Consider the following 27,234-nt stretch of genomic DNA (forward strand, 5'->3'; position numbering starts at 1 on the left):
GATCCTGCCCTCGTGGGGCAACTAATGAGTACTGCTTGTATGGTATTTATACGTAATTTAGTTAGGTAGGAGGAGAGGGTCATTTTTAAATAGATTTTTGAGATGATGCCTCTAGCGTGGTAATATTTGAGACAATAAGTTTCAAAAGAAGTCACGGATAATGGGAAGGTAGTGTTTTTAAGTAGGGTGGAAATACCTAACTAATTCCGAGGAAGATAATAGATGTGTTTTCTGAAGGGTAGGGAATGGCGTGACATCCTCCTTAGAGAGTACATGATAAACTTTGGTGATTCCCCTGTCTGTCCAGGCCCGAAAAGCTTGAGGGGATTCATTGCTGGGGAAAAAAGAGGATTTTGCAGAAGTGGTAAAAGGGGCAAATGAGATGACATCAGGCTCCCCGAAAACTTTATGGAGTCCCATATTTTAAGAGCATAGTTGGGTGTATGTTGTGGGGGGTCCATAATATTGATTGAGTTTTAAGAGGATTTCATTTAGGGGCTTCTAAGGATAGTCAAATTGGGGTATTCTCTTGTGAAGGAAGTAGGGCCAATTGGGCTATGTGATCTGCCTGATAGTATTTTTGAATATTAGGGCCCCCTAACTCCCCTTGCCGTCTATTTCTGTACAAGGTTGAGGATAGAGTCTTGCCATACAAAACAGAGTGAAATTTGTTGGAATACTTTTAATATATGCCCTGCAACCAAAACCGGAAGGGCCCTAAATAAATAAAGGAGTTTAGGGAGAAAAGTCATTTTCGAGGAGTTCGCCCTACCAATCCAGGAAATTTGATAATGTTTCCAAGTTTTTAGGAGTAGCCAAAGTCTCCTAAGAAGAGGGGGATAGTTTTGTACCTATAATGGAGTAATTATTAGTAAGTCGCACTCCTAAATAATCGAATGATTCTGAGACCCGTTGGATTAGGGAGTTTGATTGGAGTTGTGAGACTGAATGTGGAGGTAATGTGAGGTTAAAGGCTTTGGATTTGGCAGTGTTCATTTTTAAGCCTGCTAGGGACCCAAACATGGACGGTTCCGCCAATAAATTAGGGAAAGCGATCCGAGGGGAGGATATTAACAATAGGATATCGTCCGCGAACAGACGGATTTTATGTTGTTCTGAGGCAATTAAGATCCCTGATGTTTGGATTGCTTTGAATTTTCCCTGCTAATGGCTCCATGGCCGTTATAAACAGGAGGGGAGTTAGTGGACCTGCCTGTCCTGTGCCCCCCATGACTGAGATAGTGGACATCCCTGTCCTGTGCCCCCCATGACTGAGATAGTGGACATCCCTGTCCTGTGCCCCCCATGACTGAGATAGTGGACATGCCTGTCCTGTGCCCCCCATGACTGAGATAGTGGACATGCCTGTCCTGTGCCCCCCATGACTGAGATAGTGGACATGCCTGTCCTGTGCCCCCCATGACTGAGATAGTGGACATCCCTGTCCTGTGCCCCCCATGACTGAGATAGTGGACATCCCTGTCCTGTGCCCCCCATGACTGAGATAGTGGAGCCTTTGGAGAGGACTATAGTATTTGTAAGCCCGTTAATAATTCTTTTGGAAATTTCCATTTTTCGAAAACTGCAAAAAGGTATTACCAGTTTATGGTATCAAAGGCCTTATATATGTCTACCCCATGTTGCCGTTTACACATATTGCGCAAAATACGCACGCAAGAAAGATTGCAGCATGTTCTACCTTGGCACAAATTACATACGCATATATGCTAAGATGCATGGCGATAGTTGGACGCAGCATGCATACATGTCATTGTGTACTTGCTGCATGCCGCACACGTATCCCTCACGGACAGCACACAGCGAATTACGCTCATGTGAAACCACCCTTATCCTATAGGGGGCAGAAACCCACGAGAATGCAGGAGTTAGCCTACTTTTTAACCCCTTAAAGGGGTTGTCCAGTTGTAAGCTAGTTCATGGACAGTTTGCCTCTTCTAGCAATGCTGCGAGACGGAAAAACTGCAGTGTGTTCTACTTTCTCTAATATCACAGAAAACTCAGCAATTATTTGCTATGAAGGAGTTAAAAATCACTTCCCGCTTTTATACATGCAAATATCATGACAGAGCGATTTACGATTTTTTCCTATTATAACAACACGTGATTCTCACAAAGGACATGTTAAACCCCATGCTCAGCAATGCAATTTTATTGCAAAACACTTTGCAGTCGCAGTGAAAATCGCGGTTTTAAGAGTGTGATATGGGTCTGTGGTTCTTGTACTGATACCAAGCTTACCTGTGTAAATATATCCTTAACCCTTAATGACCTACGCTCAGGATATACATCATCAATAGTTGACCATTGGTGATCCACCACTCAGGACCCCAGGGGATCAGCTGCTACCAGGCCCACTGTCTGGATGAGCCAGAGGCTGATAGCTCTGTCCGTATTGCAGTGGCGTGGGTTGGTAATGCAGGCACAGCTCCCATTGAGCTGGAGGGAGATGAATACAGTCCATGGGTTGTTTATTCAATGGAAGACGTACTAGGTGATCTAGTTATTGCAATGCTGAAGGCAATGCCCCATGATCTGATTATAATATAGGCCACCTCTGTATATAAGCCTAGTCTTACCAATGCATTCATGCCATGTGGGGTCATAGATTTACAACAAGAACTCTCAACACTAGGCAAGAAGAGATCTTCTACATGTAAGACACCAACATTGGTAAGGAAGATTATCCGAAATCACTATTGACAAGATATTGGCCAATATTCCCAGTCTATCCTACAACCCCAATAACCACCAGCTCCCCCTGTCCGATAATGGCTGTGAAGCCATGTATGGTCTCCTCTTCACGCCTCTAGCTCCGACGCTTCTTTCTGCTGATGTCAGTGAATTTCTTCTTGCGGGCTCTTTCACACGGCTGTATGCGTTTTGCGTTTTTACGTTTTCTCATCCTCGCCGTATATTCCCATGAATGGACATTTTTCCGCGATTACGGCCAGCGTTTTCTTGCCCATTCACACGACCATGAGCGACGTTTTTAGTTAAAAAATATGTTGCACCTCAGAAATCCCTTACTCTGCAAACCTCCTCGGGACGCCGTCCAATGCCTACAGAGAGGCACCTGTAAGCTTTCCACAGTATTGGACGCTGCTGAAATGCCTCCCCTTCCCTTCCCTTGTCCAGCTCCCATTGGAGTCTATGGGAGCCGCCGCCGTATATTGGGCAAATGATCTTTGTATCCACCATTTCATATTTCGCTTGTGTTGTTCCATTTTTTACGGTCCGCCTTTTTTACGCACCATATATTCTCCTGTGTGAATGCCTTGGAAACCAACACCTCAGATGGTCGCGTATATCGGTCGGACGTAAAAATGCGCCGTACATGCACTCGTGTCAATGAAGCCTTAGCATGACTTAAATAATCAAACTCTCCAAATGTTGGAAAATATACAATAACCCCTGGTCTTGGACAAACAAAGATGGCCGCCGCACTTCTCTGACTAGGTCATGCACGCTATGTATGAGTATTCATCATTAATCTGACACTCCACCTGTAAGCAGCGCCGGCCAGTCAGAGCAGAACCTAGTGCCCTAGACTATTGATGCGTACTAATACACAGTGTGCTCCAGGCCGTCAGAGAAGTGGTGCCGCCATCTTTGCTCAGAATTGGAGGGTCCCTTTCAGGTTCTTTTGTTTTTCTTCTTTCTTTTAACCCCTTAGTGAGTGCCGATACTCCTTTTAACGGCCTCACTAAGTGGGCCCTATTCTGCACGGCCATCCATTGATGGCCTCACTGTTACATAAAGCCCCGGGGTCTGTGCGGGCGACCGCTCCCTGCTATCGGGTCCCGGCGGTAGCCAACAGCCTGGAGCTGTCATAGGAGGTTGCGGTGAGCGATCCCCAGTCACGTGATCACTGTTATTCAATGGATAATGGCAATTGCATAAAAGTGTAAAAAACAAAGCAAAATGCAGTAAAAGTTTCAGCTCTTCTCACAGATTGAATCCATGAGGAAAGCTGAAAGTACTCACCCTGTCCTCTGCGATGACCGGCGGCGGTCTGCTCCTTCTAGGACCTTACACCGTCTTCAGCGCATGCGCTCCAGACTTCAAATGTTGAGATGCTCGGAAGCCCAGGAAATGTAATATCTCCCTGCTACCAGCTAGTATGAGTAGCCAAGAAAAGGGGGATTTCACAAGGAGCCGCAGTATGTGGTTCGCGGTCACATGATCGCTGGTGTGCAATGGATAACGTTGATCATGTAAAGTAAAAAAAGTGTAAAAAAAAGAAAAAAAAGATCATATCTGTAAGGGGAGATTAAATTACCTTCCTAGGGCTGTGGACCTTAACCCCAAGTTCTGCGCAGGCGCCTATCATCAAAATGGCGGATGCATATGCAAAAGCCGCGGATTGCCGGGATAAATTAAAATCTCCTTGCTCCTGGATGCCAACGGTAGCAAAGAGCGTGGAGCAGCGACCAGTAGCCCCGTTGAGCGGTCCACGGTCACGTGATAAGAAGATCTACCTTAGGCCGGTCTCACATGACTGGATAGGGATTGCAGATTCCACAAGCGTCTGATCCGCAGTAATACGCGGCTCAATCAGATGCATTGGATTACACAATGCCGCTCACCTTGGCGGCTCGGAATTACGTAAGAAAACAGAACGCAGCATTTTTTTCCGCACAAGGGAGCAGCGGGGCCTGGAATATATCCAGTGGTGTCCTGAAATCCAACGGGTGTTCCTGCATTAGAGGCCGAGCCGTGGGTCCTGTAAGCAGATTGGGGCCACAATGGGTTGGTGTCCGAACACGGGAAAAAGCAATGACAGAATTACTTGGATATACAAAACCTTACGGAGTTTTTCTATGGAAGGCTTCCTTCACACGAGCGCATATCAGCCGGCTGATACACTCTGGGATCTGAAACATTAGATTGCAATGCGTCAGATCACATGGCCGTATTCCTGAGACGTAAAAGCGCCCGGCCGGCCAATATAGCACCGGGTGTTTTTACGTGGCTACTAGAGATGAGCGAATATACTCGTTTCGAGTAATTACTTGATTGAGCACCGCGATTTTCGAGTACTTCCGTACTCGGGTGAAAAGATTCGGGGGGCGGGGGGAGCAGCGGGGAACAGGGGGGAGCTCTCTCTCCCTCTCCCCCGCACTACCCGCTGCAACCCCCCACTCACCCACGGCGCCCCCCAAATCTTTTCACCCAAGTACGGAAGTACTCGAAAATCGCGGCGCTCGGGCGAAAAAGGGGCGTGTCCGAGTAGGTTCGCTCATCTCTAGTGGCTACTAAACTCCCACCCTCTGTGTAAGCTCATCATTCTTCTCCTCCCCACTGGATCTCTGGAATGGGAGGGGATGGGAGGTGGAGCTAAGCGCTGGTCCATCCCACCTTCTTCTATTGCTGGCTGTAGACAAGGGGTGGGACATGGGTGGAGCTAAACTCCTGCCCTCTCTCCGCCCCTTGTCCCTAGCCATCAATGGAGGAGGCGGGATGGGCTGGCGCTTAGCTTTGCCCCGTACCACCCCCTCCCATTGCAAACTACGAGCGGGGAGGAGAGGACAGGTGAGCCTGCAATGGGGAGAGAGGAGAAATTTGTGACGGCATGGTGAGCTCGGCTTGTATGCGCCAGGCCCCATGTTGTATGAACGGGCGCAAAAACGATAGATTTGTGCGCCCGTTCACGAGCTTCTGCGCCCCAGATGGAAATGTGTATTGGCCGGTAATGAAAACGCAAGTCAATATGCGCTCGTGCGAAAGAAGCCTTAAACTGATACATGTCAGATTGCCTACATTTGTCCTGGTCATTAAGACCCAAACAGGCCTGGTCACTAAGGGGTTAAGTTATGTCCTCTTTGCTATTATTTACAGTTACTGCAGGTTTTGCAGCGCTGTCATTTACTTTCATGAGTAGATGGGATACATTTCCCGCGATTCCATTAATGATGTCATTACTGAACTCCAAGTGGCAGCTCCTAAATACATTAGTGATGACTGACCTGAACGAGTGCTACTTGTCTATTGGATAGTAATCTACAAGAAAGGCTCCAGGTGTATTTGGGTTTCTGCTGACTGGGGCGATAGGATGAATAACTGCAATGCAATCATTCCCTGTATACTCCTGACCTGGAGCATAAACTCTCATACATGAGGCCAACATTCAGGGTTGTGCAAAGAGAAGCAGCAGACATGGGGCGACACGATCCGCTCCTCACCGGGAGGAAGGGTCAGAGTGTCTTATGCCGTACCAGTAGGTCCCATATTCTGCACATCGTGTAGCCGGGTGTCCCCTTTAGTTTTATGGTCCGCATGCATAAGCAACCAAGTTCAGCAAATTTTCTGTGCTTTTCGTAAATTTTCCAGCGACGAGGCGGCTGTTTTTGGATAAACAATGGATTCACACTGCGAACTCAAGAACACAAAACGATTTCTCCTGTGGAGTCGCCATTTTCCTATAAGCTGTGAACAGGAAACGGCGCTGCGATGTGACAGAAAAGGGAACCTGCTGGTGCGGCATAAGACTCTCTGACCCTTCCTCCCGGTGATGAGCGGATTGTGTCGCCGTCTTTTGTAGTCGGTGTGTAATTAATTCCCCATGTCTGCTTCTCTGATTAACCCCGTAGATTGAGCCAGTTGTCGGTCTAATGTTGCCATAGTCTTATAGCTGACACATACGGCGAAGTACGAGACGCTAATGAACGGACAGCAGCACGCCGCATCTGATGGCCTCTGCTTTATTCAGTGCATAGGAGAGAGAAAACGTTTCCTCCATAATAAGTCCGTCCACATGTGATACAGTTTACATACAGAGATATAACATACATGTAAGATTAGGTGCGTGTAAATACATCCCACCACAGAGGTGCGCTCACCGTGCGTTTAGACCATTATGGGTCACAAAATCATTCAAGCTGAAGTGAACGGGGCTCATTCAGGCTAAACGTGGGCGAATGGGCGAATGGCGAAAGATCGATCGCTTATCACTCAGCCATCTTATGCAGGCATAAAAATCACCATCGGCTTCATTCACTTATCATTCGGTTTAATCGGCCTCATTCAGTCCTTCTGTCACTTATACAGCCAATGTGAACAACTGAATGATCTTTCATTGAACGAGCCAGCAATGTATCTGTCTGTATAAACAGGCTGCATGAGCGCAGATGAGCTAGCGATGATGTCACCGGCCCGGTCTAACGATAAACCGGCCTATTTAAAAGGACCTTTAGTTTCCTTCTTTCTGTCCGTTCGGAAGAAAACATCCAGCTAAACGCGAACCTTCTTCCTGCCTCCAGGGAAGCTGATAAAGTGGATATGAAGGGGAGAATTGTGTCCCATCCGTGGTGGTGCCAGCTGACCTGGAAGACTCCCTTTAAGAATCCTGCATCTGCCCCTGCGGTATTAGCCTCTATTGATCCTGCGTTGTAGAGATGCCCAGAGCTGCATTCACAATTCTGCTGGTTCACTCGGAAACAAATCAAAAACCTTATTGAAAGATACATTGTTATCAGTCAGCTGAGCTCCTGTAATACATTGCATTAGGGCTCCTGCCCACGAGCGTAGCAATATCCCGCGGCAGATCGCCGCCGCAGGAGCCGCCGTCGGGGAGCAGGGGAGAGCTATCTGACAGATAGGCTCACCGCGGAGAATCACGGCTAATCACAACATGCTGCGATTTAAGTCCTGCGAGTGGAGAATCGCTATGATCCTCCGCTCCTGGACAGCAGGGCTGCGCTTTACATAGCTGTCTATGGAAAGCGTTCAGTGCATTTCCCGCGGCCGGATAATCGCCTATGGACAGGAGGCCTTATAGTCCAAAGCTGCACTTACAGGTTTATGCGCTTTAGAAGCCACAAGGAGCTTGGACTGGTGATTTGCATTCTGGGAAGTGTCTGCTTCGCATTAAGCACTTTCAACTAATATATCTAGAAAATAAAGTGACCCTTCGGGCCTGGAGAAACAAAGATGGCCGAACAGCTTCTCCGTCTACCTGACGCACACAATGCATAGTGCGCATTGTTAATCTAAGACACTACATGCTGATATGACCGGTCAGCACCGCTCATGTGGACAGCACTGGTTAATGAAAGCAGGCGTAGTGCCTTATACTAATGTACAGTGTGCGTCAGATGGTCAGAGAAGCTGGTGCGGCCATCTTTGTTTCTCCAGGCCCGGAGGGTCGCTTTAAATATCCTGCTTTGATTAACATAATATATATAAGAATATATAAACTCAGTGTTCATCCAGGTAGAGCTCCTATTTCTCCTTGGACAATCTATGACAATCGGCCAAGACACTTTTTTCTTCAATGCATCAAAATAGAAAAAAAATGAAGGAACTTTGCAAAGACTTTTCATTAAAATACTCCTCCGTTTTGTGTCTACAGCTCCTGTGTAGACCCATATATCTCCATGATAACATACTGCAAACAAACCCTGCTTAAGCTTTTCCTGCAGTCATTCTCCCTTCTATCTGTATCTAACGTAATTCTAACATACATTTGGTAGATTAGGAAGAAGTAGGAGACAGATAGCAAGAAGTATAACTACAGGATCAGACCACACAGGGTTTGTTTGTTGTCTGTTACCATGGAAACACATTTATGGTACGTAAATTCTAATATAAAGAATTAGTTGCTTTTATAGTTGGCCCAGAATTGACTAGTATCTCGCCTTTCATTGGGCCCATGATGGTTTCATAGTTGTCTGGTTTTGACCAGATCGTGTCATCATTCATTGTCCTAGTGGGAAATATGGAAGACCTACATTGTCATGAACACTCTATGGACATGTGGACTTATATGATTATATTTGAGATTTATCTTCTTGGGCAGATGTAAAATAGAGGTCATAGTTGACCAAGTAGCCATCATTGTACATGTACAGCTTACGGTCGTTGGGATTGTAAGACAGACTCTGCACGTTCTCCTTTGGTTTTTCCAGGGGAACTCTCGGCCACCCTTCCTTATTAGTCTTTGTATCATACATGTAAAATATCTCTTCTTTTTTTGTACTGAGGGCCCTAGTGACATACAAGACACCACATGCCATGAATGCGTTGGTGGCTGCAGGCTTGTATTGGGTAGTGTTCCAGGTCTGCTTTACGGCAAGAGTTACGGGATCTATTTTACTGATGACAATGTTGCCAGCATTTCCTTCAGTAGAATGAATTGCCCAAAGGCCTTCTTCATCACTGGCCATGTCAATGTCTTGGTAGGGTGAAGACGAATAGCTGAAGCGGTTGTTGTAAGCAGCATTAGGGAGATTAACACTTAGTTCCATTGTATTGAGCTGTGGATTGTATTTGCATAATTTTCCATTGTTGTAGCAATTATAGTACATTGTTTTATTAAACATGATCATTCCCCCTCCTTGTCCGTAGTTTGGACTACTGATGCCTCGGTCAATGTTGTGTTGATACACGAGAAGATCATTGTATTTAGGGTAGACACGTAAGTAATTCATAGTCCTTGCATTTGTATACAGAGGAGCCACCCACTGTATGTTCTGGTCAGCTCCAGCCAATGAATCTGATCCCCATCCTCCAGATTTGTAGCCGAATCCGTTATAGTTCAATTGTACTACAAATGGTTTGCTGATGTTCGTAATGAATCCATGTTGGCAGGTACCTGCACAATAAAACAATCAATGCATAAAGTTGGCCTCACATAACAAGTAAGCAACACCTAAGAAACAAGTGTAGTGGGCCAATACATCATCCTGGTCCCCTCCATAAATGTCATGTTTGTCCTATGTTGATGCACTGTGCAAAGCTGTGTTGGTATTTCCAGTATGTGTGTTGCACAGCTGCAGTGCTACAGGGGTTAAAGGGGTTGTCCTGCGAAAGCAAGTGGGGGTATACACTTCTGTATGGCCATATTAATGCACTTTGTAATATACATCATGCATTAAAGGGGTTGTCCCGCGCCAAAACGTTTTTTTTTTTTTCCAACAGCCCCCCCCGTTCGGCGCGAGACAAACCCGATGCAGGGGTTAAAAAAGAACACCGGACAGTGCTTACCTGAATCCCCGCGCTCCGGTGACTTCTTACTTACCTGCTGAAGATGGCCGCCGGGATCTTCTCCCTCGGTGGACCGCAGGGCTTCTGTGCGGTCCATTGCCGATTCCAGCCTCCTGATTGGCTGGAATCGGCACGTGATGGGGCGGAGCTACCAGGAGCCGATCTCCGGCACGAGCGGCCCCATTCAGAAAACAAGAAGACCCGGACTGCGCAAGCGCGTCTAATCCGGCGATTAGACGCTGAAAATTAGACGGCTCCATGGAAACGAGGACGCTAGCAACGGAACAGGTAAGTGAAAAACTTCTGATAACTTCTGTATGGCTCATAATTAATGCACAATGTACATTACAAAGTGCATTAATATGGCCATACAGAAGTGTATACCCCACTTGCTTTCGCGGGACAACCCCTTTAATTATGAGCCATACAGAAGTTATTCACTTACCTGCTCCGTTGCTAGCGTCCCTGTCTCCATGGTGCCGTCTAATTTCGGGAGATTAGATGTGCTTGCGCAGTCCGGTCCTTTCCCTTCTGAATGGGGCCGCTCGTGCCGGAGAGCTGCTCCTCGTAGCTCCGCCCCGTCATGTGTGCTGATTCCAGCCAATCAGGAGGCTGGAATCGGCAATGGAACGCACAGAGCCCACGGTGCACCATGGGAGAAGACTTGCGGTCCACCGTGGGTGAAGATCCTGGCGGCCATCTTCGCAAGGTAAGTAAGAAGTCACTGGAGCGCGGGGATTCGGGTAAGTACTATCCGTTTTTTTTTTTTAAACCCCTGCATCGGGTTTGTCTCACGCCGAACGGGGGGGCTATTGAAAAAAAAAAAAAACAGTTTCGGCGCAGGACAACCCCTTTAAATGTTTATTAAAATCCAAGCCTGCATGTAAATGTATCAAGTCTGTCATGTCATGTGGTATGAGAGTAGGGTATAAATAGGAGTGATTGAGAGCAGGAAAGCGGTTCCATCTTTTGGAGTTGAGAGAGTCTAACACAGAGCCACATGAAGGCAGCTTCAGCCTCCCTGTGGTAAAGATGGAGGAGGAGGAGAGATTTCTTGCGCTGCTTGTGTTCTGGATGTAAGTGGAGTGAGCCCCCAAAAGTGAAACAGCATTTGTGAGTAACTACTTCTTCTCAAGGCCAGTGCAGAGGTACTAACTAATATTCTAATTTTCCTACACGGCCGTCTGGAGTCAGGATCACTGTGTAGAGGTACACCCTTTAATTGTCACATCCACATGTCTTCAAGTCGGGATGGAGGTACTGCAAGATAAGAGTCTTTGTTCACACATGTGCGTCTTTGAGTTTATGAGAGCTGTGTGGAGGTACTACATTCTGAAGTCATTTGCCTGCACTGTAAAGTCCTTAATTTTACTGCCTTGTGTTGTCTGTTTGCAAGTTTTCAAGTAAAGTTTATGCCGGGCTCTAATCATTCCTAGAGACCCATGGTACTAAAATATGGCTGTGGCTACATTTATTCTCCACCACGGGTCATTCCAGTGAGTAGAGGAATGGTGGTGTCACCCGTGACAAATACAACCCTTGTTATCCTGTGTGTTGGGCATCTCCCTATCCTAGGGGTGTCCCTGTGGCCTGCAGTGATACTCTGGCCTTGGCTGCGTGTTATTCCTCTGGGAAGGAGCCAGTAAGTGCCGCCTTGACAAGCCAACACTTAACCCTCCCCGCTCTTCACATATGTTAGATGTCCATGGTCTCCCTATGAGTCACTGCACAAGGAACTATAGAGTTCTCTGGAATAAGAACTCTTGCAGGAATCTCTTGAACATCTTGGACTCTGAAACAACATTAACATTGGCACCAACCGTTCAGCCAGCCATGAAATTATGTTACGCCAAATTAATCAATGAGTCGCAGTGTTCTGCTGAGACAAAGATGGAGACACCTTCCGCCCTAAGTAATGTGCCTAAGGTTTTGGTCTCTGTCCAGCTGAAGGTGCTTCTCATTTGTGCTTACTTTACTGACCATTCTCCTTACTGCTGCCTGCCCTGATTCCTGCCCTGCTTGTAGTGCCCTGCCCTGACTCCTGCCCTGCTTGGAGTGCCCTGCCATGACTCCTGCCCTGCTTGGAGTGCCCTGCCATGACTCCTGCCCTGCTTGGAGTGCCCTGCCATGACTCCTGCCCTGCTTGGAGTGCCCTGCCCTGATTCCTGCCCTGCTTGTAGTGCCCTGCCCTGACTCCTGCCCTGCTTGGATTGCCCTGCCCTGACTCCTGCCCTGCTTGGAGTGCCCTGCCCTGACTCCTGCCCTGCTTGGAGTGCCCTGCCCTGACTCCTGCCCTGCTTGGAGTGCCCTGCCATGACTCCTGCCCTGCTTGGAGTGCCCTGCCATGACTCCTGCCCTGCTTGGAGTGCCCTGCCATGACTCCTGCCCTGCTTGGAGTGCCCTGCCCTGATTCCTGCCCTGCTTGTAGTGCCCTGCCCTGACTCCTGCCCTGCTTGGAGTGCCCTGCCCTGACTCCTGCCCTGCTTGGAGTGCCCTGCCCTGACTCCTGCCCTGCTTGGAGTGCCCTGCCCTGACTCCTGCCCTGCTTGGAGTGCCCTGCCCTGACTCCTGCCCTGCTTGGAGTGCCCTGCCCTGACTCCTGCCCTGCTTGGAGTGCCCTGCCCTGACTCCTGCCCTGCTTGGAGTGCCCTGCCCTGACTCCTGCCCTGCTTGGAGTGCCCTGCCCTGACTCCTGCCCTGCTTGGAGTGCCCTGCCCTTACTCCTGCCCTGCTTGGAGTGCCCTGCCCTGACTCCTGCCCTGACTCCTGCCCTGCTTGGATTGCCCTGCCCTGACTCCTGCCCTGCTTGGAGTGCCCTGCCCTGACTCCTGCCCTGCTTGGAGTGCCCTGCCCTGACTCCTGCCCTGCTTGGAGTGCCCTGCCCTGACTCCTGCCCTGCTTGGAGTGCCCTGCCCTGACTCCTGCCCAGCTTGGAGTGCCCTGCCCTGACCTCTAGACTGTCTCTCGTGTTGAAGTATAGACTGCCTGCCTCGATGCCTACTCCTTTGACTATGCCTCTGTTCACACGCTCAGGTACCGTGCCTTGATCTCTAGTTGTGTCAGCAGCCACATAAACTGGGACTACTTTTAATTTAATGGCCTGAGGACCCGGCAGTGAAGGCAAGATCCTGACTGGTGGGGTCAGAAGGTGAAGACCAGGGTTCCTCAGGCGTTGCCTCCAGACTTGGCCATACGTTAAACTAGTATGAGGCAGAGTGGATCTACATCTGCTGATTCTGACTTATGTTCTAGCAGTTTCTAGTTGTTGACTATATTCATATTAAGTGTTTTTTGTAATTTATGTAAAGATGTCATTTATAATGTGAGGTTTGTTTTTGTGTTTGGTATACGGCATTGGGCTATTTGCACTAGTCTTCTCTTCTCAGCTTGTTTTTGTTTGGAAGCCATCTTTTTGGGGAGGGTTGCTGTACGTGATTGGGGTCTGTCCTAGTGAAAGTCTTCATATAAACATGAACTACCAACAAGCACCTACTGCTTTACGTACCGCTGTCCGCTGGAGGGTCCGGCTTTGGGTTTGTCTGGTTCTTTTCACAATTTTCCAGTCGTTTCTTCAGAGCTGCAATTTCTCTTCTGATGACCAAAACATTGTTCTTGTCGTAGACCTCCAGCTGGCTCACCGTTATAGAGAGGTTGTGGATCTATTGCGGAATAAAGAACACGGTGACATAGTCTATAGCAATGGGAGAGAAACAGAAAGAAAAGGATAGAAAGCATATTTACCTACACTGTTTTTAAAGTACAGAATAGGTGATTCTAAGCATATTTGGAATAGGTTTTATCAGCTTATTTTGTACATTTTTTTACAAAACACGTTTTCTGCAAGTGCAATTGGGTCTGGCATGGGCCGAGAGCTGTGAGGGGAGAAGCTGTCTGCAAAAACGAGCAGCTTCTCCTTCACAGCTCCCAGGCACAGCGGCATATGAGTGGGATGGGAGAGCAGTAAAACACATGGGGGGGGGGGGGCAGACTTACTAATGACTGTGATATGGGAACAGAACAGGTGTGTCTGCAGCTGTTCTATAGAGAAGAGGGGCAGACACATGTGGAGCCCCCTTTATTGTTATGCAGCTAGATGCTGATGGATTTTTCAGCCCCATCTTTACTTTGCTGCATAGAAGAATAGGGCTTTTGTAAGGAAAATGTACAGAACAGACTAATAAAACCGATTGCAAAAATGCTTAGAATCGCCCATGATCTTTAACCACTTTAGGACCAGAGATTTATCACTTTTTTTTATTTTTGTCTTTTCGTCCCCACATTACAAGAGCCATTACTTTTTACTATTTCCATTGACACAGCCGTATGAGGGCTCGTTGTTATGTGGGATGAGTTGTTTTTTTAATGGTATTATTTAATGTACGGAGAAACGTTTAAGTGGGCAAAATGGAAAAAAATGCAATTGCGCCATTTTAGCTGGTTTAGTATTTACAGTGTTTCCAGTGCAGTAAAAATGCCACTAGCCCTTTGTTCCATGGGTCAGTACGATTATGGTGATGCCAAGGTTAGATCTATTCTATAATGTTGTTGGATTTTTAGTAAATAACATTTTTTCTTAAACAATTAGCTTCTGGCGCCATATTCTGAGACCTGCAATGTGTCACGGCTCAAGTCTTGCAGGGTGAGCTGTAGTTTTATTATTACCATTTTTGGGGCATATATCTTTTTTCTGACCTTTTACTAAATTTTTAGGGGAGCTGGGATTTTTAAAAAATTCCATTCTGCCATTCCATCCTTTTTTTCTCGGCCTTCACTGCAAAGGATAAATATTGTGATGTTTTAAAGGTTTGGGCCCTTACATACACAGCAATATCAAATGTGTGTTGTTAAATTGTTTAGTTTTTTTTTCCTGGCAAAAATGGGAAAAGGGGGAGTGAAATTGTAATTTTTTTTTAACTGTTAGGGCGAGCACCCACTGGCGTTTGCGTTTTCCGCGGTTTTTCCGTGCGTTTTTCGCGGCGTTTTCGCCGCGTTTTTGCGGCTTTTCCATAAATTACCATTGACTTTCATGGGTGCATTAGGAGAAAAATAAGGACACATATGCAACTGACAGTTCCTATGTTAAAAACGCAAACGCAACGCAAAAAAAACGCCAGTGGACAGGAACACATGTTATCTCTATGCCTGTGCAGGAAAAACGCAAAACGCAGGTAAAAAAACGCCAGTGGGTGCTCGCCCTTAAACTTTATAAAATATTTTTCAAAACTTTTATTTAGTTCCCACAGAGAACTTGAATTTGTGAACATTTGCTTGCTTGTAATTAGAGATGAGCGACCGTATCTGTCTTTAGCGAGTACCTGCCTGCTCACCCGCAAAGATTTGGGTGCTGGCAGGGGTGAGCGCTGTGTTGCGGGAGTGAGCAGGAGGGAGCGGGGAGGGGGGGGGGAGATCTCCCTCCCGTTCCCCCCCACTCCCTGCCCCCCACCGGCACCCGAATCTTTGCGGGCGAGCAGGCAGGTACTCAGTAAGGACGATACTCGCTCAAGTATCTATCCTTACCGAGTACGCTCGCTCATTTCTACTTGTAATATATACTGCAATACTTCAGTATTGCAGCATATAGCCGTTTTTGATGCTGTCTTACAAGTCTTGCCTGAGGCAGGGCTTGATAGGTATGGTAGCCTTGGGAGTCTTCAGTAGGTTTCCAGCTGCCATACTAGCCCATCGCCACCCTCCGGTCCCACTGACTGTTTAGATGTGCGGTCAGCTTTGATCATCGCACCTAAACAGTTAACTGCCATGATCTGATCGCTGCAGTTACCGACGGCTGTCAATAACCGCTCCATACACACTTCAGGACCGCAGGATGTTTATAGTCATACGGTGACCATGATGTGGTTAAGTAGGACCCACAGTATAGTAATAAGTGACAGGTATCGTCTCACCTCCACATACAGAGCTTCAACCAGAACGTTGGTGCCATTCATTGAAGTTTTCATCTGCAGTATCAGAGCCTCAATTTGTCTAATCTCCAGCTTCACCAGCTCGAAGTCCAACTCGGTGTATGAGATGCCTCCCATCTCCATCACCTCCACACGTTTGGTCAGGTTCACCAGCCGCTCCATGTAAATGATCAGTGTACTCTCATAATGCTGGATCTATGACATCAGGACAGGTCTGTTTAGTGTCAGCCAAATACGAACTAAAGGCCAGAAATAGAGGACACATAACTTCAGAGGTTGCATGTATAGTACAGCATATTGGCGTACATCGGCATTATGGGGCTCCAGAGCAAGAATTATAACTTCCCCCTTTAAGAAAGTAAATTTCTGAGAATCCATCCTGAGATTTAGTGCGCTGCTGCAGCAATCAGGATGAGTGAATCATTATTAGATCATCACCTGCACAATGTAGTCAGTGACTGTCTGTCAGACACTGTAGGCAACTCAACATGGTCTGCAAGCCTTCCCAGCAGCCAGCAGGTGAACAGTGAAGATGCGCCTGTGTGACTAAGCCCTCAAAGTGACACGTGGCAGATTTCCAAAATTTGATGTGGCCATTAAGGTGCAAACAGGCTTGGCCACTAAGGGGTTAATATAAGCTATGATGATTGTATAATTTGGTTTTCTATGAGTGTATCATCGCATGGACTATAAACCTCTCAGTAACAGACCTGTTGAGCCCAGTTAATCCAGTGCTAACATCCCCATTGTCTGAGTAAGGCCTTGTTTGACCGAACTTTATTATACTCTAAATGTGGCCACTCTGCATGTCTGATACCTTCAGGGAAACAAACCTTTGTACTTTGTAGAGATGCAAGTTTAGGACATAGTAGATGACTAAGCTGGTTTATAATGTATAGAAGATTGGAGTTGATGCATGGAGGACAGAGGCCGTGGACCCATGAGTGGGGGATGCTCTCTCATGGTGTAGTTTCCCAGGGGCTCTGTCTTCCGCTGCCCCCTTCTCCAGTGGATGTCCAGACTCATGATGTTACGGAAGGCTCCTACAAATGGGATTGGTTCTCTGTCTTTTGCTGCCTCTTCCTGCAGTTGATGTTCTAAGACAGATGAGGTAATTGTGATGTGAGTATATTCCTATGGCCACCTGCAGATGGGCGGAAATTCCGCGGTGGGATTTCCCTTGGAATTTCCACCCGTGGAAGCTACCATAGGATTGCGTTAGGAAATGCAATCCTAGGCAGACGGCCGTGATTGTCCATGTGGCAAATAAACCACAACATGCTCTATTTCTGTTTCATGCTCTGCAAGCCCCGCACAGAAATCTCACCGAGAATTCTAGCTGCTGGATCCGACCCGGCCGTCTGCAGGCCGCCTATGTCAGGTGAATAGGATTCATGTATAACCCTTGGTGATGTCAGTACTTAACCTTTGCATAAGAAATATTGTAAAAGTGTATGTACAGCTAGAGAGCAGCATAGATATAGATCCGCACAGTGCATGTAGTACAAATATAGAGCAGCATAGTGCATGTAGTACAGATATAGAGCAGCACAGTGCATGTAGTACAGATATAGAGCAGCACAGTGCATGTAGTACAGATATAGAGCAGCATAGTGCATGTAGTACAGATATAGAGCAGCATAGTGCATGCAGTACAGATATAGAGCAGCACAGTGCATGTAGTACAGATATAGAGCAGCATAGTGCATGTAGTACAGATATAGAGCAGCATAGTGCATGTAGTACGGATATAGAGCCGCACAGTGCATGTAGTACGGATATAGAGCAGCATAGTGCATGTAGTACAGATATAGAGCAGCATAGTGCATGTAGTACAGATATGGAGCAGCATAGTGCATGTAATACAGATATAGAGCAGCACAGTGCATGTAGTACAGATATAGAGCAGCACAGTGCATGTAGTACAGATATAGAGCAGCATAGTGCATGTAGTACAGATATAGAGCAGCACAGTGCATGTAGTACAGATATAGAGCAGCACAGTGCATGTAGTACAGATATAGAGCAGCACAGTGCATGTAGTACAGATATAGAGCAGCATAGTGCATGTAGTACAGATATAGAGCAGCATAGTGCATGTAGTACAGATATAGAGCAGCACAGTGCATGTAGTACAGATATGGAGCAGCATAGTGCATGTAGTACGGATATAGAGCAGCATAGTGCATGTAGTACAAATATAGAGCAGCATAGTGCATGTAGTACAGATATAGAGCAGCACAGTGCATGTAGTACAGATATAGAGCAGCATAGTGCATGTAGTACAGATATAGAGCAGCATAGTGCATGTAGTACAGATATAGAGCAGCACAGTGCATGTAGTACAGATATAGAGCAGCACAGTGCATGTAGTACAGATATAGAGCAGCACAGTGCATGTAGTACAGATATAGAGCAGCACAGTGCATGTAGTACAGATATGGAGCAGCATAGTGCATGTAGTACAGATATAGAGCAGCATAGTGCATGTAGTACAGATATGGAGCAGCATAGTGCATGTAGTACAGATATGGAGCAGCATAGTGCATGTAGTACAGATATGGAGCAGCATAGTGCATGTAGTACAGATATAGAGCAGCATAGTGCATGTAGTACAGATATGGAGCAGCACAGTGCATGTAGTACAGATATAGAGCAGCATAGTGCATGTAGTACAGATATGGAGCAGCATAGTGCATGTAGTACAGATATGGAGCAGCACAGTGCATGTAGTACAGATATGGAGCAGCATAGTGCATGTAGTACAGATATAGAGCAGCATAGTGCATGTAGTACAGATATGGAGCAGCATAGTGCATGTAGTACAGATATAGAGCAGCATAGTGCATGTAGTACAGATATAGAGCAGCACAGTGCATGTAGTACAGATATAGAGCAGCACAGTGCATGTAGTACAGATATAGAGCAGCACAGTGCATGTAGTACAGATATAGAGCAGCACAGTGCATGTAGTACAGATATAGAGCAGCATAGTGCATGTAGTACGGATATAGAGCAGCATAGTGCATGTAGTACGGATATAGAGCAGCATAGTGCATGTAGTACAGATATAGAGCAGCATAGTGCATGTAGTACAGATATAGAGCAGCACAGTGCATGTAGTACAGATATAGAGCAGCACAGTGCATGTAGTACAGATATAGAGCAGCACAGTGCATGTAGTACAGATATAGAGCAGCACAGTGCATGTAGTACAGATATAGAGCAGCACAGTGCATGTAGTAAAGATATAGAGCAGCACAGTGCATGTAGTAAAGATATAGAGCAGCATAGTACATGTAGTACAGATATAGAGCAGCACAGTGCATGTAGTACGGATATAGAGCAGCATAGTGCATGTAGTACAGATATAGAGCAGCATAGTGCATGTAGTACAGATATAGAGCAGCATAGTGCATGTAGTACAGATATGGAGCAGTATAGTGCATGTAGTACAGATATAGAGCAGCATAGTGCATGTAGTACAGATATAGAGCAGCATAGTGCATGTAGTACAGATATAGAGCAGCATAGTGCATGTAGTACAGATATAGAGCCGCATAGATATAGAGCCGCACAGTGCATGTAGTACAGATATAGAGCAGCATAGATATAGAGCCGCACAGTGCATGTAGTACAGATATAGAGCAGCATAGTGCATGTAGTACAGATATAGAGCAGCATAGTGCATGTAGTACAGATATAGAGCAGGATAGTGCATGTAGTACAGATATAGAGCAGCATAGTGCATGTAGTACAGATATAGAGCAGCATAGTGCATGTAGTACAGATATAGAGCAGCATAGTGCATGTAGTACGGATATAGAGCCGCACAGTGCATGTAGTACAGATATAGAGCAGCATAGTGCATGTAGTACAGATATAGAGCAGCATAGTGCATGTAGTACAGATATAGAGCCGCACAGTGCATGTAGTACAGATATGGAGCAGCATAGTGCATGTAGTACGGATATAGAGCAGCACAGTGCATGTAGTACGGATATGGAGCAGCACAGTGCATGTAGTACAGATATGGAGCAGCACAGTGCATGTAGTACAGATATGGAGCAGCATAGTGCATGTAGTACAGATATGGAGCAGCATAGTGCATGTAGTACAGATATAGAGCCGCACAGTATGTGTAACACAGGTAGAGAGCCATATGAAGGGTGACATGAGCACTGCAGATTTGGGGCACAGGACACGGACCTCTAGGCTGAATCCCTCAGTGATTGTTGCTCACAACTGTATCAGTGTCTGCAGGATAACTATGGTGGAACAGGGAGTCATAGCCTCTCTGCATTATCATTCTCTGTCACCAGAACCTCACAGAAATGAACATTATACTCGCTAATCTCCAATCAGCGCAGCATCTCCATCATGCACTGTCACTGTGTTGGCGCAGGAGGTGCAATGACATCACTATGTACCAGCTGTGCCAGGCTGGCAACGGTGCATGAAGGAAAGGAGACGTTGTGCTGATTGGCGACTAGGTGACTATAATGTTTTTTCTCTGGTGCGCTCAAAGGGACCATTATTAGTATATAAGGAGGCTTTCCAAACAGAGGAGGAGCAGAGGTATTACAGGTAAGTGCTGGGTAAAGCAGACATAAGCGAGCGTGCGAGCTGAGTAAGTGTGCTCTATACTAAGTGTGCTCTATACTAAGTGTGCTCTATACTAAGTGTGCTCTATACTAAGTGTGCTCTATACTAAGTGTGCTGTATACTAAGTGTGCTGTATACTAAGTGTGCTCTATACTAAGTGTGTGATTGGGATTAGTGGAATTGCTGCCTGACTCTTTCCCTCTTTTATTTGCATTTGTTTATTTGTGTTTATGATCTTTTAGTTTATGCCTTGTGCTACATTGTCTTTCCCTAGAGGATACATATATTGTGCTGAGTTGATGCATTGGGGGTTCGATTGTTATATGTTGTTACATTTAAATACACACATATTCTGCTTGTGAGTTTCACTCTCCATTGCTTTGCATAGGTGATTAATTAGGGGTGGGGTTACCCAATCAGGGTGTGATAAATTGTGGAACTTGCTGTGTCCTTTCCATCCAGAGAAGAGCTGGAGTCCTACAGATAAGTGCTATATAAGTCAGACATAAGTGAGCGTGGCTGTATTCTAAAGGCACTTTAAAACAGGTTCTGCTCACAAAATAGTTCAAGCGAGTGAACGATATCATTCAGTCTAAACGCCGCTAACGATGAAAGATATTCGTCACTTTTCGTTTGTCAATCATTTTATGCAGACAGATAAACCCTCGTTGGATCGTTCACTAATTGTTCAGTTTAAACAGAGTTTGTTCAGTCTTTCTCTATTACAGCAAATGTGAAGGACTGAACGACTTCTCGGTTTAACGAGCCACAATGTATCTGCCTGTATAAACAGGCTGCCGAGCGGACAAGCGACATTGTTCACTCTTTCAAACAGTACATTGCTTGGTGTAAACGGACTCTCAGGGCTCCTTCTCATCGGTGTATTTGCGCTCGTATTTGCATGCACAATAGGCACAGTGTAGAACCTACTGATTTTAATGGGTTCATTTACATTTCTTTTTTTGTGAGCAAATAATAGAAGGTCCCATAGAAGTGTTTTAGAGGTTCGCAAATGAGTGGACAATACGCAAGGGAAGGTGTGGAATACAGTGCAAAACCATGGGAACACATCTAGACATCATTTGGGTAAATAGCTTTATGAATTAGGGCATGGGTGTGTCCCGCACCCATCTGAACATGTCCTGTATGCACAAAAAACTGCAGTGAACTGCACAGAAATGTGTGCAAATCAACCGTGTTCATAGCGCAAATATTTTGTGAAGGTGAAGAAGCCCCAAGTGTACTGTCTTCTAAAGTGTGCTGTTTATTAAGTGTGTGACTTCGGATTAATGACTTTGGATTCAGAGACTTTAGAAGAGTCCCTTGTATTCATTTACTGCTTATCTATAAGAGTTTTTGCATATATCACTTTTATCTAATCTATCTGTACCATCACCATTTAGAATGAGCTCCATGACTGACAATGCCATCCAGTGTACATCTTGTGCCATGTATGCAGTCCTTGACCAGCCGTTGGAGCGCGCATACTGCTGTACTAAATGTGAGCGTGTTGTGCATTTGGAAGCCCAGATCCTGGATCTAAATGAACAGCTTGCAACCCTGGCATCCATTTGCACCATGGAAAGGAGTCTGTTTCTCACTGAGCGGGCACTCACTGGGGCAGATGTTGGAGTGAATGGTAGCATGGGAGTGCAGCATGAGAAGGCAGCTAGCTGGGTGACAGTTAGAAGGGGTAGAGGGAGGAGACCCAGGGAGGCAGGTCCTCAACTGGCACACCCCAACAAGTTTGCAAAGTTATCAGATGAGGGTGATGCCATTACAGGATTAACACTGCTGTAGCACAACATGCCCTCTGACCACCATAGGGATGTCTGCTCCAATAAAAAAGGGAATAGGAGTGCAGGGCAGGCTAGACAGGTCCTGGTAGTGGGAGACTCAATTATTAGGTGGGCAGACAGGAAAAACTGTTAAAAAGACTGGGATCGTCAAACTGTGTGTTTTCCTGTCGGTTGAGTTTGTCACATTGCGGATCGGGTTGACAGATCACTGGGAGGGGTTGGTGAGGATACAGTGGTTATGGTACACATTGGCACCAATGGTAAAGTTAGGGTTAGGTGGAAGGTCCTTAAAAACTATTTCAGGGACTTAGAATGGAAGCTTAGGGTAAGGACCTCCAAAGTAGTATTTTCTGAAATACTAGCAGTCCCATGTGACACACCAGAAAGGCAGCGGGAGATTAGGGAGGTAAACAAGTGGCTCAAGAGTTGGTGTAGGAAGGAGAAGTTTGGGTTCCTGGACAACTGGGCCAACTTTGCAATTGGCTACAGGTTCTACCGCAGGGATGGGCTGCATCTTAATGGGAAGGATGCAGCTGTGCTGGGGGAGAAGATGGCTGAAAGGGAGAGATAAGAAGAAGATAGTGTAGACAGTTACCTGGGACTAAGTGATGGAAATAGGGGTGGAGCGGTAGGAGGGGGTTAGTACAGTTTGAACTGGCAGAACACTTAATAGGAATACACATAATATAAAACATTACCAAAACCTTCTAAAATGTATGGTGACTAATGCTGGAAGTCTGACCAATAAAGTTGCCGAAGTGGAAGAAATAATGTCTGAGGAAAACTATGACATAGCAGGAATAACGGAGACCTGGTTGGATGAAAGATGTGACTGGGCAGAGAACTTACAGGGTTACAGTCTTTTCAGAAGGGATCGTAAAAAACTGAAAGGGGGAGGGATTTGTCTTTATGTAAAATCCTGTTTAAAGCCCACCTTACAGGATGATATATGGGAGGGAGATAAACATGGAGGGAAAAACAATAATAAAATCCTTATAGGGGTTTGCTATAGGCCACCAAATATAACAGAAGCCACTGAAAATCTATTACTGAAGCAAATAGATGAAGCGGCAAATCACAATGAGGTCATTATTATGGGGGACTAACTATTCGGTCATAAACAGGGGAGCCGAAACTTGTGGATCTCATAAAGGTGACAAGTTTCTGTCAATTACTAAAGATAATTACCTCCCCATACCTGTGCAGGAGCCAACTAGAGGGACGCCCATTTTGGACTTAATACTAACCAACATACCTGACAGAATAACAGGGGTACACTCTGGGGGCACCTGGGAAATAACAACCATAACATAATAATAAACCATTTATTGTTTTATCAGGTAGATATGAAAATACTTAACTTTAGGGAGGCCAAGTTCCATCAGCTCAGAGATGCCCTGAACCTTATTGACTGGGACAATGTGCTCAAAAATAAGAGTACAGACAATAAATGGGAAATGTGTAAAAACATCCTAATTACTTCCTGTGAGCGGTCCATACAATACAGGAATAAAAGACTTAGTAATGGGAGGAAACCAATGTGGGGCAATAAACAGCAAAAAGAAAGCGTTTAAACTACTAAAGAAGAAGGCAGCGAAGAAACACTAAAAACCTACAAGGAAAAAATAAATGATGTAAAAAGCAGATAAAAGCAGCGAAGTGGAGACAGAGAGGCTTACTGCCAAAGAGAGAAAAACTAAACTGTTCTTCAACTATCTGAATAGTAAAAAGACCGAATAGTGAAAATGTTGGCCTTTTCATAAATAATGTACGGAAAATGATCGAGGGTGAAAAGGAAAATAAAATGTCAGATGAGATGCAGAATGATAATATAAACTCTCCACTAAACCAGCCTAACCCAGGAAGAAGTGCAGAGCCACCTTAAAAATAGTAAACTGGACAAATGGCTGGGTGCTGGGACCTGTTCATATTATACATTTATTAATGACCTGGTAGAAGGATTGCACAGCAAAATATCAATATGTGCAGATGACCCAAAACTGTCTACAAGTCACCGGACAGACCACACATGGAGTATTTGGCAACTGAAGTAATAAATGGAATGGGCGGACTACAATGCCCAGAGAGGTGATCAAAGTTGGGGTTATTTAATTTAGAAAAAAACACGGCTGAGGGGCGACCTAATAATTATGTGTAAATATATCAGGTGACAGTACAGAGATCTGTTTACACGCAGGACTGTGACTGTAACAAGGGGGCGCACTCTACGTCTACAGGAAAGAAGGTTTCTGCATGGAAACAGAAGGGGGTTCTTTACTGTAAGAGCAGTGAAACTGTGGAACTCTCTGCCTGAGGACGTGGTGATGGTGAATTCCATAAAAGAGTTCAGGAGGGGCTGGGGCATCTTTCTCGAGTGTTACAATACTACTTATTATAGTCACTAATTACTTCAGAAGGGTTGGTGATCCGGGGATTATTCTGATTGCCAGGCTTTGCTTCTACCTCATTAGCTTTTTTTTGCCTTCCTCTGGATCAACATTGGGGGGGAATTAATGTCATGGGAACAAGTAAGGCACTATTTCTAAAAGGCACAAAGTAAACATTATTACTTTCAAGGGAGAACTATTGTGGCAACTATTACTATGTGTGGGCAAACAACTGGCATTATTATAGTGTGGGAGCATAAATGGGGCAGACGTATGTAACATTACAATATGTGAGGTACTACGGAGAGACTATTACTGCTTGGGGTACAAAACGTGAAACGTCTTATTAATGTAGACGGACAAATAAAAGCCTGGCTGCCGATTGGTTCGAGCACACAGTAAAGTCCCCCTGATGTACAAGTAGGCCACATTGTCTAATGTCCGGGGGTCAGTATTATGTCTTATTTCAGCATTGTTTCTTTACCTTACTGATTTGCGTTTCAACAGAGAAGGTCAAGTTATAGTTGGATATCTGCAACATCTCAAAACGATCTGCAGGAAAGGTGGAGTCTGGGAGGACAACAGAGCAGTGACAGACCCCCAGCTCGTCCAGCGACCCCGTGGAGTTGTGAACCTGTGGAGACAGAGCCATATTTATGTAAGAAACATCTACTTTAGTCAATATAACACCTAACATATTATAATGAATGTAACATGCAGGCGATAAAGACTAAAACTCTATGAATGAGCAAGCAAAAAAGATGTAGACTTAGGTACATGACTGTAGGTGGATGCGGGGGTTGTGTTACATCCAGGACCTGGGCCCGAGGTGGCCATTGAGGAGACCAGTACTATAATTGACATGTGGCGAGCCCTGGGATTTTGCATTGGGGCCAAATCAGAGACACAACCCTCGAAGAGCTGCTTCAAAGACATTTTACCCAACCTACAAGAGCCCTACTCTGTACTGATCAGGAGCAAAAATATGGAGCAGGGCTGTCTACAGATGGGTGTCTCTGGTTACATTGTTATCCCTAGTTGTATCTTAATAGAGAGAAGATAGGTCTCCAGCAGCACAGCCTTTGTAAGCTCAATCTGAGCGAGTTGTTTGTCTACAAAGCCAAAGAAGGTCCTATGGACCAATATAGTCCCCAAAACATCCACAAGCATAAGAGAAGGGCAGCAGGCGTGTCAAGCTGGACAAAGACCCACATCGGGTCGAAACGTTGTGTTTTCTGTATGTCGCGAATAAAGAGGATATGGTGTGAACCCTACGCCTGTGCACTGCTGCCCTTCTCTTATGCTTGTAGTTGTATCTTAAGACTCTGTTAGGGTGAATTCACAAATGTGTTCCAGAAGCTTCTGCAACTGGAAGTCAGTTACATTCATCCAAATAGTATTAATTTAGAGCCAAGCATGTGGATTTCTTCATGCAGCATTCAGATGAATGGATAGTCGCAGAATGTTCTACAACAAATCTGCCACATATGAATTCACCCTAATGGGTTAGATATTGATTCACAGGGTAGCTACCTGTAGGTGGCGCTGGAGAGGTCATTTTCTTCCATGTACTTGGGAACTAGTTTGCATAATTTTCCCTAGGAGCATTGCCTAAAAGATTCCCTACACCAGTTAGGTCTCCACAAGAAGTAGCAGGAATGCGGATTAGAGATTTTACCCTAAAATCCCCCGTGTGAACACACACCTATATCTCTCCTCAGTGCATATGTATAAGTGAAAAACGTACATAGTCCTAAAAGAACTAATAAATGTAAGGCGTTAAGAGTCTGTAGACTGAGGGGGATTATATTAAAGGGGAACAACTTTCCAAAGACTTCGGACGTGTTCCAGTGATGTCAGAAGTTTTCATCCTATTGCTAAAATGTAAAGGCAAGAAAGCAAACGTTGTAATCCTTGTAGCTTATAAGGTAAATGTATTTGTATTCACACGGCGGCACCTATTACAATACTTAAATGGCTTTATCCCAGAAACCCCTTTCAATGATCTTTTATAGTAGTTTATAAGAGATAGTAAGCTTTGACAACACAGAGAGTAATGGCATCTGACTTACCAGACTGGCGGCATGATTATGGCCGATGCCAAGGAGCAAAATGAAGAAGGTGATCATGGTGTCCTCCTTGTCATCTGTACCATCAGCTGGTGCTAACCCTCTATATACATAGGTGAATGTGTATCCTCCACCCCTCCCACTTGGTATCACATCATCTTGTGCTTCATCCAATAAACAATCCTGTGATTTGATTGGCCTGTAAGCTGTGATGAAGAAATATTCTATATCACATGAAATCTGCATAATGACAATCAGATGACTGCAAGAAAAAGTAAGTGAACCGTTTGGCATTAGCTGGATTTCTGCATTGGTTACTGATATAATAGGGTCTGATTGTTATCTGTAACCACCCTGTTAGTCTAATTAATAATACCCTCAAGAAGGTCACAGCCCCGAGGGCTCCTTCAGATGAACGTATTTATGCTCACGAAATTATTATATTGAT

The 27,234-nt window shown here is 45.5% G+C and overlaps 1 protein-coding gene across 1 annotated transcript; it reads right to left on the reverse strand.

Annotated features, from left to right (window-relative positions):
- Window positions 1–6,715: 6,715 nt before the first annotated feature.
- Window positions 6,716–26,875, reverse strand: LOC136581025 (olfactomedin-4-like). The gene is made up of 5 exons (XM_066582011.1): window positions 26,790–26,875; window positions 25,202–25,351; window positions 15,909–16,121; window positions 13,511–13,664; window positions 6,716–9,613 (listed from the first exon to the last, which is right to left on the reverse strand). Exons 1-5 carry the CDS (start codon window positions 26,844–26,846, stop codon window positions 8,790–8,792), a joined length of 1,398 nt encoding a protein of 465 aa, XP_066438108.1. The 5' UTR covers window positions 26,847–26,875; the 3' UTR covers window positions 6,716–8,789.
- Window positions 26,876–27,234: the final 359 nt, after the last annotated feature.

The sequence above is a fragment of the Eleutherodactylus coqui genome, chromosome 10 (assembly GCF_035609145.1).
Source record: "Eleutherodactylus coqui strain aEleCoq1 chromosome 10, aEleCoq1.hap1, whole genome shotgun sequence".
NCBI lineage: Eukaryota > Metazoa > Chordata > Amphibia > Anura > Eleutherodactylidae > Eleutherodactylus > Eleutherodactylus coqui.